Source organism: Laccaria bicolor, genomic scaffold (assembly GCF_000143565.1).
Source record: "Laccaria bicolor S238N-H82 LACBIscaffold_55 genomic scaffold, whole genome shotgun sequence".
Taxonomy (NCBI): Eukaryota; Fungi; Basidiomycota; class Agaricomycetes; order Agaricales; family Hydnangiaceae; genus Laccaria; species Laccaria bicolor.
In genome coordinates this window covers 37,312-49,614 of record NW_001889926.1, presented here as the reverse complement: position 1 = coordinate 49,614, position 12,303 = coordinate 37,312, and the positions used below count along the sequence as shown (strand labels likewise).

The 12,303-nt window shown below is 48.3% G+C and overlaps 4 protein-coding genes across 4 annotated transcripts; 1 reads left to right on the top strand and 3 right to left on the bottom strand.

Annotated features, from left to right (window-relative positions):
- Positions 1–1,298: 1,298 nt before the first annotated feature.
- On the bottom strand, positions 1,299–2,001 carry LACBIDRAFT_333731 (uncharacterized protein; the record flags this gene model as incomplete). Its single annotated transcript, XM_001888389.1, has 2 exons — positions 1,299–1,355; positions 1,639–2,001. The coding sequence occupies 2 exons, from the start codon at positions 1,999–2,001 to the stop codon at positions 1,299–1,301; spliced, it is 420 nt and encodes a 139-aa protein (XP_001888424.1).
- Positions 2,002–2,735: 734 nt separating this feature from the next.
- Positions 2,736–3,742, top strand: LACBIDRAFT_312825 (uncharacterized protein; the record flags this gene model as incomplete). Its single annotated transcript, XM_001888439.1, has 2 exons — positions 2,736–2,762; positions 2,816–3,742. 2 exons carry the CDS (start codon positions 2,736–2,738, stop codon positions 3,740–3,742), a joined length of 954 nt encoding a protein of 317 aa, XP_001888474.1.
- Positions 3,743–5,734: 1,992 nt separating this feature from the next.
- On the bottom strand, positions 5,735–6,992 carry LACBIDRAFT_333728 (uncharacterized protein; the record flags this gene model as incomplete). Its single annotated transcript, XM_001888388.1, has 2 exons — positions 5,735–6,523; positions 6,723–6,992. The coding sequence occupies 2 exons, from the start codon at positions 6,990–6,992 to the stop codon at positions 5,735–5,737; spliced, it is 1,059 nt and encodes a 352-aa protein (XP_001888423.1).
- Positions 6,993–7,804: 812 nt separating this feature from the next.
- On the bottom strand, positions 7,805–11,084 carry LACBIDRAFT_312823 (uncharacterized protein; the record flags this gene model as incomplete). The annotated part of the gene is made up of 2 exons (XM_001888387.1): positions 7,805–9,032; positions 9,088–11,084. 2 exons carry the CDS (start codon positions 11,082–11,084, stop codon positions 7,805–7,807), a joined length of 3,225 nt encoding a protein of 1,074 aa, XP_001888422.1.
- Positions 11,085–12,303: the final 1,219 nt, after the last annotated feature.

Genomic DNA, 12,303 nt, shown 5'->3' with positions numbered 1-12,303 from the left:
TACAGCCCCACACCACTCCCTGTCCCTCACTTCCTTCCTTCCTCCCCCCTTCCTCCCCCCTTCCTCCTCCCTTCCTTCCTCCTCCCTTCCTTCCTCCCCCCTTCCTCCCTCCCTCCATCCCTTCCTTATCCTGATGACAGCCCCACACCACTCCCTGTCCCTCCCTTCCTTCCTTCCTTCCTCTCCCCCTCCCCCCCTTTCTTCCTGCCCCTTCATTTAACTTAGAAAATAGTAAATTAGATGTATATTTGAATTTTAATATATAAATTTTATAAGAAAGTGTTGATATCCTTTAAGTCAGTGTGAAGAAGTGTATATTAGTGTAAATGTATCTAGCACAAAGAGAAGGTGTTGTATCTGTTGTATTCTGGTCCCATTCCTGTGGATTCCTGAGGATTCCTGAGGATTCCTGAGGACTCCTGAGGAATCCTGTCCCATTCCTGAGGACTCCTGAGGAATCCTGTCCCATTCCTGAGGATTCCTGAGGATTCCTGTGGATTCCTGTGGATTCCTGCAGGAATGGGTGGGGCACTGTAAAGTACTGGTTGGTTGGCAGCTGTAACCGAGGTCCATTGGGTCCTCTTGCGTCTCTTGGAGCAGGGGTAAGTCTCATGTAAACGAAATTTTTGATACATCCGTGTATATAAATGTATATAATTTTTCTTGCTGCACGGAGAAGTTTTCGCGAACTTGAAGTCGAAAATCAACATGCACGTGACTTCAATTTTCAAACAGAATGCACAAACCAACACTTTCAAAGTTCACGAATGGAAAGAGCACGCATAGGAATTACAAACAAAGCTATGAGGGCCGAATAGAGAACATTTGATAAAGTAACTATCATTTCAAACAGTAAATGAGTGACAGATTGTGGAAACAAAAAAGCGCCAAGCAAGAATACAATAGGGATACACAGCACGGCGCGCGTGAACATTCCGCTAAGAAAGAGTACCAGGAAGTTAATGAAATAAGTGCCGAAAGAAAGAAGGAGGACTGGACCAATGAAGCAGCAAGAGATATCTGTTTTTTTTTTTTTGAAAAACAAACATACCGGGAGTGGAAAACATACGAACGTAGGAAAGGGAGAAGTTTCAATGGACGGAAATCATATGCGGCAGCGGATGAACCTAAAAATAGGTGAATCGAATGAATGACGTGCGCGGAAACAAATAATTGATGGATATGAAGCTCTCACAACAAAGGAAGTTAAAAATAGACCATATCTACCCACAGAAACCTATTCTCGGGGTGTAGAAATGCAATGCAAGCCATTTTTTAAAATTTTCGCGTGCATTCTTTCAGTAAATTGAGGATGCAGACACTTTTGGCATTTGGGCCGCATACAAAAATGCACCCTACACAAAAAAAAGCGAAGTGCAAGAATGCAGGTTTAGTTGGTCATAAACTACAGCCTCGGCTGACAAAACAACGTTGGAGAGCCAAGCAGTGATTGAATCTGGGGCTGTTGGGGTTGGCAGATTCGATCTTCCGGAATATGGCATCTCTCTCTGGTGAATGACCCCCAATAATAGCTTGCGACGTCAAGATTTTCAAGGCAACGAAGGTTCTTGTGTCTGCCGAGTGGTCGCTGTATTGATGTTTAGAAGACTAAGTAAACGAATTTACCAGCCAACTCACAGCGCGAGCCACACGGAGGAGTTGGCAGCCCAACCCAGCTAACTTTATGATCAAAAAAGGGTTGACGGAGGGAAGCTTAAAGAAGTGCACTTTGCGGACGATCTGATACTCATTTAGCGAACGTCTGACTGCAGCAGAGGTGATGTATCCAAAGCCCTCCTCGAAAGTCGAGAGCAGAGGTTCCTCCGGGGGCACGGCCCTTCCTCCCATTGCGGCGGTGAGGAGCTTGGGATCGATTGCCTTGACCTCCTGTGGAAAGGACAGTCCTTCTTCAGCCATGCTCTGCGGGGGGGATGGTCGTCTGAAGAGCCTGGGTCTGGAAATGGAGAGCGCACAGTGTGGTAGTTTGAGGAAAAGGTGCATCTCGGATGTCAGCACACTAATCGCCCACATAACCACCTTCAATGATGGTCCCCACGCTGCCTCGTTTAAGCCTCGGACTAGTATTGATATTGTACGCATTTAGCCACCTCCAAAGTTCCTAACCGAGTGTCAATCCGAGGCAGGCGATTTGGTAGGTAGTAAGCTAGCAAAGTTGGCGGAGATGATGGTGGTCGAAGACGATTGTTGACGTTGATCAAATTCGGGTTGCTCAACATTTGTTTTGGTCGTTGTCTCTCTCTACTACAGTCATCAACGGGTCAATGACACAGCTGGGTCATTGACACAAAACACTCTTGTTGCTTCAGTTTTGCTCGAAACAATTTGAGTATATTCAAGCACATAGTAATAGGCTGGATGAATACATTTCTGATTTTGTTGGGGTACCATAAGACCCTCGGCATTTTGAAAGTTCCATTTATTGGTTTTCATGAAGATTGATGAATTCTATAACCTAATGTAGCAACGACATGGCCAAGTAATATCTACATTTTTGTGGTACATGGGTACAGCACAGTGAAAGGAACACTCATAGCATTTTATCTAAGGAGGTAGGGTTCTATAAAGCCTCTAAGAGTGCAAAAGAGGGGAAACGACATTGAGAGGTGTTATCTTTTGTGACAAGCTCTGGGTCACACTCAAACTGGGTCAGACAAGCAAAAAAAAAGTTTCGTATTGGTTAACCCATCTGAAAATGACTGGCCGACCTCTATCTGATGCTCGGAAACTCCAACAAGACAGGGGTACCAAGGATGGCCTCCTCATCCATGCAGTAGCCCTCTATTGACACGAACAGGAAACGGCAGTCAACCGAAAGCCCCTCAGTCTGCGTAAAGTCTGCAAAAAGATCGAGGATGAGCACTGGTCGGAAACCAAGAGGACAGTCAAGCTCGAACCCTGTACCTTGTGGAGGCTGGTCAAGGGTGGAACCCTGAAAAGCATCCGGAATTCTCAGAAGTCTTGGTTGCTCGAGTGGGAGGCGACAATGGTCATTGATTATGCCATCGAGGTTGCTTCTCGTGGATTCCCACTCAGCCACAGACGGCTCAAGGACCATGTCGACAGCATTTGCCGTGCGTGGCTAGGAAGGAAGTTTCCCGCTTCCGGAGTAGGCAAAAACTGGACTAGCTGTTTCATCAGTAAGCACTCTGATCGGCTCAGCACCTATTGGACTCACAATCTTGATGAAAAACGGGGACGGGCAGTTAATCTGCACACAAACAAGGAGTGGTTTGATCTGTTGGAAGATGTCCTAAAGGGAAACAGGGATGACAAGTTTGACAAGTTTGATCCTCCTCCAACTAGCGCGGGAAACAGGGATGACAAGTTTGATCCTCCTCCAACTAGCACGGGAAGCAGTGGTCAGGCTGATGATGTCGATGATGACTCGGACATGCCAGCCCTTATCCGAGATCCTCCTCCAACTAGAAGCAGTGGTCAGGCTGATGAGGTCGATGACGACATGCCAGCCCTGGCAAGTCTTGAGAAAGATACCTATGGAGATGATGGAGTTGATGAGGATGAGGATGGTGGACATGAACCTATCCGAGAGGAGAATATTTATGGAACAGATGAATCAGGGTTCTTTCCAGAAGGCGGCGTTAGGGTGCGTGTGATTGGACCGAGAGGAAAGAAGACTCAGCATCAGCAGTCGGATGGTGGGAGGGAAAATACCACAGTCATCATCACGATTTGTGCTGATGGATCATTGTTGAAACCTTAGTCTCCCGTAGGCAACTCCTATGATGAGGGTGATGACAGTCGATCTCCCTCATATGGAGTCTGCTTTTAGTCGCGCCCATCAAACCGTAGTAAAATAAACTAATCACGTGTAGTTCCCACGACCGCGTCATGTTCACTAATTAGTGATACTGCTGAATATTTTCAACGCGTTATCGGGGAGATCAGACGCGTTCTATGGCTCAAAACCCCGCAAATGAACCATTCAAATTTAGCAGCCCTTTGGGATGGAGGATATGCCACAGAATTATACAAGAAAAGCTCCCCTTTGGACCCCATGACTATCAACTAGATGGCATCACACACGCTTTGGACGGGCAAGACGTAATCGCCATCTCAGCGACAGGATCTGGGAAATCAGCCTACATTTACATGCTCGCAACGGTTTTGGTCACTCTGGGCAAAGATCCTTCCTTGTCTCCGTCAAAGACTGTGTTTTCTAGGGATCCCGTTCTCATCGTTGTTTGTCCTACAACTGCACTCGAAGAAGACCTTGTACGTTCATAGTCTGTTCAATTATCAGTTGGGGTGGTAACTTAGTTCTCAGGAAACTAAAATGAAAGCATTCAAGATCGAAGCTAGGGCCATCAATGCTGTCACCAAGATGATGGCGGAAAAAGAGGGCGTCAATATTTGGAGACAAGTCCAAGCGCAGGTGTCTGTCCTGCTGGTGTCACCGGAAATGCTCTCGACGCCGGGTTTCGAAAACCTACTACAAGAGAAAGTATTTAAACAATGTTTGTTTGGACTCATCATTGATGAAATTCACCTTCTAAATACATGGGGGGCTGGCTTCCGACCCATGTTTCTACAAATCGGGTATATTCGTGCGCGCTTTCCGATGGACACAATTCTTATGGGCCTGACAGCAACTCTACGAAAAGGAAGACATACTGAAAGTGTTCTGAAATTCCTCGGGCTTGATAACGAGAAGATTCACCTCATCCAGCGCTCAAACGCCCGTCCCGATGTCCAAATCTCGATCCGCACAATCCGCGCGAATGCAAACACAGAACACTTTCCCCAATTAGACTGGGTTCTATGTGCAAAAGGGAACGTCCTCATTTTCTGCACTTCAATCCGTGTTGGCTTTCGACTTGCTGTCTATCTATGGCATCTTGATCCCAACGACGCGATTCTTCACAACACCATCCGCTTATTCAACTCGTTGAACTCCCCTGCATACAACACCAAAACCTTCCAACTTCTACAAGACAACACCGGCGCGAGGATCACAATCGCTACAGACAAGTTATCGGTCGGCGTCGACATTCGCAACTTTGAAACGGTGGTCATCATAGACCCAAAAGACCTTGACGATCTCTGGCAAAAGGCTGGGAGAGTTGGGAGGGACAAGACCCAGGTAAAGTCACCCAAAGTTATCGTCTACATTCCTGTCAGCAAAATGACTGCTGCCCAAGAGTTCGTGCGCATGCAGTCGCTCCCCCATCTTGCTTCCATGGCCTTGAAAAAGGGTACCTCACGCTCGAAGAAGAGAAAACATCCATCTGGGAACGACGACAACTCAGACATTGACCCAGGTCTTGCCTGTGTCATCACTTCGAAATGCACCCCGTGCGCCATCAACGATGAGTACAACAACCCCGTTGAAGACCCGAAATGCGGACCGGAGTGCACAACGTGTGCTCAAATCATCCCTATTCTTCAGTACTTTACAGTGCCCCTCCCATTCCTGCAGGATTCCGGTCATTCCTGCGGATTCCACAGGAATCCACAGGAATCCGCAGGAATGGGACCGGAATCCACAGGAATGGGACTGGAATAGAAGTAAAATCACAGATACAACATACATTTACACCAATACACACTTCTGCATACTTCTCTTAGTACTTTTTAAGCTGATCAGACCTTGGACAAAGTAAGGAGATATCATGTGACTGAATCTAACTCAGGCCTTCTGCTGACAACTTAATCTTAGAATTCCTTAGGAGATTTATACTTAAAGAGGGAAGATTCATTTCAACTCATTTATTAAAAATACATGATGGAATTTATCTACATTGAATCTAGATAGAGGGAGGGGGAGGAGTGGAGGCAGGGGGAGGAGTGGAGGCAGGGGGAGGAGTGGAGGGAGAGGGGAAAAGTGGAGGGAGTGAGGGGGAAGGAGTGGAGGGGTAGGGGTGCTGGGGAGTGGGGGGAATGAAGAACTAGAGGGGGGGGAAGAACTGAAGGGAGGGGCAGGGAGGTAGGGAATGAGGGAATGAAGACAGGGGGTAGGGAATGAAGGGGGTAGGGAATGAAGGGAGGGGGTAGGGAATGAAGGGGGTAGGGAGAGGGAGGGAGTGGTGAGCAGGAAAGGAGGGGGAGTAAGGGAGGGGGAAGGGGATGGTGGGTAGTGGGTGAGCAGTAGGGAGAGGAAGGAGTGGTGAGCAGCAGGGGAGGGGGAGGGAGTGGTCTCGTTGGCGCGCATTGTCGACGTGTCATCGCGTCGTGTCGTCGTTTTCGCGTGTCGTCGTCCTGGCGTGTTGTCGTCCTCGTTGGTGTCGTGTCCGCTGGGCGTTGCGTTGTGGGCGTTAGGCGTTGGCATGGGCGCTGGGCGTCGTTTCGTGGGCGCTGGCGGTGTACGTGGGCGCTGGGTGCTGTATCGTGTCCGCAGGGTGTTGTTTCGCGTCCGTTGGAGGTGTACGTGGGCGCTGGGCTTCGTTTCGTGGGCGCTGGGCTTCGTTTCGTGGGCGGCGTGTTGTTTCGTGGACGTGGTGTGCCGTTGTGCACTGTTGTGGGTGCTGGGCGGCCATCGTGGGTGCTGGGTGGGGTGTTTTCATGGGCGAGGTGGTGCTGTTGTGTTTCGTGTGGGCGCTGAACGTTGTTTCGGGAGTGCTGGGGTGGTGCCGTCGTGGGGTGTGAGACCTGTTGCCGTCGTTTTGGTGCCACGTCGCAGTCAGCGACGTGGCACCTGGTTTTCGTGTTGAGAAACGAGGGGAGAGGGGGTTGTGGGTGCTTACCTGGTTCGTGTGCCGTGGTGACGTGGCACAGCGTTGTGGTGTTGGCAGCGTTGTTGGATGTCGGGTGAGCGGCGTGGTGGTCGATGTGAGCCCCCTCACGTCGCTTAGCCCATGGCGGGCACTCACAACGTGAGGGGGGCGGTTACGTGGAGCGACGACGGTGGTGGTGGGAGGAGAGAGGGTTGTGTTTGGATGAGCGTGAAAGCCGTTGCCAAACAAACAATTGTTTGGCAATGGGCTTGCGCCAAACAAACCGGATTCCGGTTGCATTCCGTTTTTGCCAATCCGGGGACCATTCCGGTCACAATTCCGGAATGCCGAAATTCCGCCGGAATGGTAAAGCACCGGAATGAAGAAAATAGCAGGCCTCCCTGCTAAATTTCACTCCTCCGGAATCCACCGGAATCCGCAGGAATGACCGGAATCCTGCAGGAATTAGGGGGGCACTGATAAGACCTCCTATTCTTACGCCCAAAAAGCCTTGTGACTGCAGTGGTTGTGCACCTGAGCATGAGAGTGCCACAACGAATCCAGCCGTCAAAAAGAAGATGTTACCCCTCAATCTTCGTGTTACGAAGGACATGCGCCCGGCGGGCCTCGCGATTCTCAAGCGTTTTTGACAGGATCTTAGGTTAGAGGCTGATGAAACCATGATGGGCATGCTTCCACTCGAGGCCTATCTCCCTGATTCAGTGATGGAAAACATCTTGGACGCGCTTCCCTATTTACTCAGTAAAACCACCCTGCTTGCCATCCAGACCAACGACAACTCCTTCCTTTCTGACGCGTGTCATACCCTTCTCCAACCATTCGTAATGGACAACATTTTCCTGGCTGGTGCAGCACCGCACCTTCTCAAAACAATTCTTGAGATACACGAACGGTTTGACGAGATTCGCCAGAAAAAGAAGGAGGTTGGTAAAGCGAAACGAGATGCCAAAAAGGCCACGCTTTCAGGAAAAAGTGCAGAAGTCGGTGCTGGTTTACTTTTAAACACTGATGAAGGGAGTTCAGATGGGGTCGAGTCAGAGGACTCGACCTGAAAGCTATTAGGTTTGTACATGAATTATTGTGATACTAGTCTAATTCTCTGTTCCACCATTCTCATCATCCGTATCCATCACATCTGCATCTGACTCGGAGTCCTCGGTTTCATTTCCAGATGTCGACTCGATGTCCTGGATCACTTTTGCTGCCTCTGCGTCCATATCAATGGGGAAAAACACTAAATCACCTTCAGAGATGTGAACAATTCCGAATGTGTTTCCCGAGTTTTCGACGACAACGTCTAGGTCTTCTTCTTCTTTGTCTAAGCTGTCCTCGCTGTTATCGTCCTCTGTGTCAACAAATGCCTGAGGAGATATATCCCTTGAGGTTTGAAGACCTCGGGATCTTGTCGTTTTGCTTATCCAATTTTTTAGTTTTCCCCCTCCACCAAGTTTCTTCAGCCCCAACTCGAAGTCGTCCACAAAGAGATCCACATCGAAGGTACACCCAGCCCGAAAGGTGTGTAATTCAGTGTCCTGATAGACTTGCATTAATATTCGCATTTCAGCGAGTGCCTTTGCCTTTGTATGCTTTTTGGAACGTGGTGCGAGTCCAACCCCCTCTAACCACATTGATTTCAGCCGTGCAACATGGTGTAAGTTTCTTGACCAGACATTTCGGATAAAATTGTTGCCATACTCAACACCTTTACACCCCACAACAGCTTCAAGAATTCGATTGAAGTATTCCTGTATGGTGTCCCCTGCTGCAAAGCCGCCTTCGCAGCCTGTTAAATTGACGAGTGAGAGTGCTAAAAGTGCGGATTTGAGCTCCGGCCCACTTTCCCATTCTAGCTTTGTTATCATTTCGAGGAAATAAGCTGTGTAGTTTGAATGAGGTGAACCAGCGAATGTAAAAAGCATGGCCTTAATCATTTCGTAGAGACGGCCAACATCGCCTTCCGCAGAGGCTAACATTGCTTCTCGAGAGATCATCGTCTCACGCATAAAGGCGATGGAGCATGCTAAAACCTGATCTCCAAGAAATTCCTCAGGTGAAGGAGGTGGATTTTGTGATTTCTTTTTTGGTGGAGGTGGTGCAGGCCGTGGCTCAGTCCAGCGGGCTCCTATGGGAACAGAGAGCAGGGATGAAGGATTGGAAGTTGAGCATAATCCCAACATGGCACGTTGTTGAGCTCGCGAGCTCATGTATTTTCGATACAGGTTTCTTGCAGCCACCTCAAGGTCTTCAAATGCAGGGAGTTCAGATTTCTTTGCGAGCACTTCGAAATATTGCTGCAGGTTCTTTTGACCATAGTGGAGTCTAAGTGTGTAAGTTTAATGTCTGATAAATATGAAGGTTATAAGCTTGAACTCACTGCCAGCAATCCAAGATTCGGGCATCAAGAACAAGGTATGCCAGTTGTGAGTGTTGGAAGTAGTCAACCTTCTTCAAATTCGAAGGCTTTTTGCGTCCGATTTTCGTAGCACTGTGGCTCAGTGTAGAGGGATCCTTTGATAGATCTCCACCCCAGTGAGAACCAAACAAGCGGCTCAAATCCGTCCACAATGAGTGCCACCATTCCAGAAGAGGGTCGAGAACCCTGAGGGTCTCAAACTCATTCTCGTGGAATTGAAGAAAATCTTGAATATCTAAAATTTTGTTGAAGGTCAATCCATCACCTCCAATTGGAAAGAGGCGCTTCTTGAAGCTTTCTGCCGTCTGCCCTGTCTGTGCTAAAAAATCAAGCAGTGCCTCTTTCAAGTCAGTGACTACCGTCTCATTTCTGCTGCTTGATGCAAGAGGATGGACTTTGGTTGGCTTTGGTGGTAATCGCTGCTTCGCTGCTCGAGTGCGGTAGAGCATAGAGACATGCTTCTTCATAAACGAGAGTTCAGGAATGTGCTGCACAAGGGTGTTAATCCACTGCAGGATACCGACTGTCTCCAAGTGCTGGCTATCAACAAGGCTCACAAAGTTGTTCACTGTAAGGTCCTTTCTTTTGTTCTCTGCAAGGCAATCATGTTTTGCAGAGAGGTCAAAAACATGAGGGTCAATACCCTCAACCTCATAGTATGTTGCTGAAAGGCCAATGTTGAGCTTGTTTTCACGCCCGATTGCAGGATTCTGTTGGATGAGATAGTTTTGAACATTGTCCAGACGTATAACACCAATGGAGTCTGCATGGGCACCATGTTGAAGTGTTTTTTCTGCCTCACGTTCAGAAAGAACGCACATAGCTTTCATAATCGTGCTATAGGCAGGCATATCACCAACACGCGCATGATGGCGGAAAAGATCATAGCTTGCAGAGGAGGCAAAGTACAATAACCCGGTGGCAAGTGGAAGTAAATTGGCACTGGATGACCAAGAGAAATTGAGTGTGCTGATGATATGAGTTGAGATAATCTGAGGTGGCCATTTTTGATGAATGATTTTAATACCGTTTTGAACTCGAGGGGGTCGTGATGCTACTTCCATGATCAAGGACCAAGTGAGTGGTTGCTTCTCTTGAATAATGCCCTGCACTTTATCAAAGGTAGCTGCACTGATGTCAGGCCAGTCAAGCCTCATTTCCAAGGACTTTGTCTGCTGCTTGCGTGTTACTGCAACATGTAGCCCACTAGATAATTTAACAGCACTCTCAGCTTCATGAATTATCTTTGCCTTGACTGTCTGTGCAGCGAATGCAGTCAGGGCAGGGCGGACTGGCCTTATTTCGAGGTAAGGTACACTGGTGGAGTACATGAGATGTGACTGGTGCTCATCAGCCCCATATGGATGCTGCATCCAGTTATTCAGGATATCAGCAGGTCCATATGTACCACGACCATGCATAAAGTGCTGGATAATGGAAGAATTTCGTTTCACTTCTTTCGGATTTGAAGTTACCAATGACTTTCCATCAGGGCCAAGCTTCCATTTTGCACCAGGAGATTTTCCTTTGCTTGTGTGATAAAGAAGTTCACCAAATGTCCACTTAAGTGTCCCTTGCAGAAAAGCGAAAAAGGAATCAAGTTTGTCTGCATCTGGGTCACTGACTTCGTCGGGCGTACCCATTTCGGGTGGAAGGTTTGACGTTGTTGAGTCTGACAACAGACCCAGACCTCGGCTGTTCCGTGCCTTCTTCACTACACTCTGGCCCGAATTTTCATCATTTTTTCTCTTGTGGCTCCACTTAACTGATGTTTGGTGGCTCTGAGGACTGGGGGTGGCAAGATAGGCTGGGTAGGTCTGAAATCCAGTCCCTGTGATGGTGGGTGTACCGGGATTTGCATTGGGAGTAGCCCACGGAGGGTAAAATGGGCGAGGAGGTGTCTCAAATGACATTAGAGCAGTATTGGGCATATATTGGGGGAGTTCATCGCGGGACATGGCTGCGGATGCCTTTTACTATTCAAACCGACGCGTTGCGTCTCATTGTTTAGCGCTCTCACATGACTCAAACGTGGGAATAAAGGGCATCAATTTTTTACTACGGTTTGATGGGTGCGATTGAATGCAGACTATTGAAACCTGCCGTTCTCTACAAAGGACAATCATATCATGTCAAGTGGGACCAGGAAAATCCCACAGAGGCCTTGTACGTCTCAGTATTCATTGAAAATTCTTGCTTCTCACCAACATTCTATGTAGACTTGGTTATTCGAAAAAGGGCTGGACCGATGGTGAGATTGGGGTGGAATACATCAAAGATTTCCATGAACAAACGAAGGCAAAAGCAAATGGACGTACTCGGGTGCTTCTTGTGGATGGCCACAATTCTCACTACACGCTCGGCTTCCTCCTCTTTGCACGTAAGCATCGAATTCACGTCTTGTGTTACCCTTCCCATGCAACCCATGTGTATCAAGGTCTTGACGTGGTCATATTTGGGCCATTAAAGCTGTTTTGGACTCAGGAGAAGGACAGGTGGTTGCGTGAAAAGAGGACAAAAGTCGACAAGACGAACTTTTTACGTATCTATGGTGCTGCCCATGTCCGTGCATTGACACCCGAAAACATCAAGGCCGCATTTCGTCGAACGGGTGCATGGCCTTTCAATCACTCAGTCATCACTGCGGAAATGATGGCTCCAAGTGTCGAAACCTCTTGCCAGGGTTACCTTCCAGTCCAACCAACCACGCCTGTCCGAGCTGTGACCGCCTTGATTCACGGTGTGCGCAAGCGCGCCCATGCCATGGTGGTGTCAGAGACTGATAGCACAGACAACGAAGCCTTACCTTGCACCCCACGCCATCGCCAAAACCCATTCGATACGCCTGTCCGCACAGCCCTCCAGTCACTTCGCACGTCGTCCCTGTCCTATCTCATTACTTCATCCCCAATCCAATCAATGGCGAAACCACCATCATTCACTGCTTGTGTAATCTCACCACCTGTCACCCGTCATTTCACTGTTCCGGAAACAGTGCTCAAGTCAGAACTGTGAGAGGAGTTAGCAAAAGCAAAAGCAAAGCTGGATGTGCAGAAGACTCACCTCATCGCTCTGCAGTCCTCGTTGGTCCTGAACAGCATTTATGTTGATGACGTTCGAGGTCAGTTAGCAGCACAAGAGGAGGCAAAGAAAAACAAACAGAAGAAGGGTCGACTG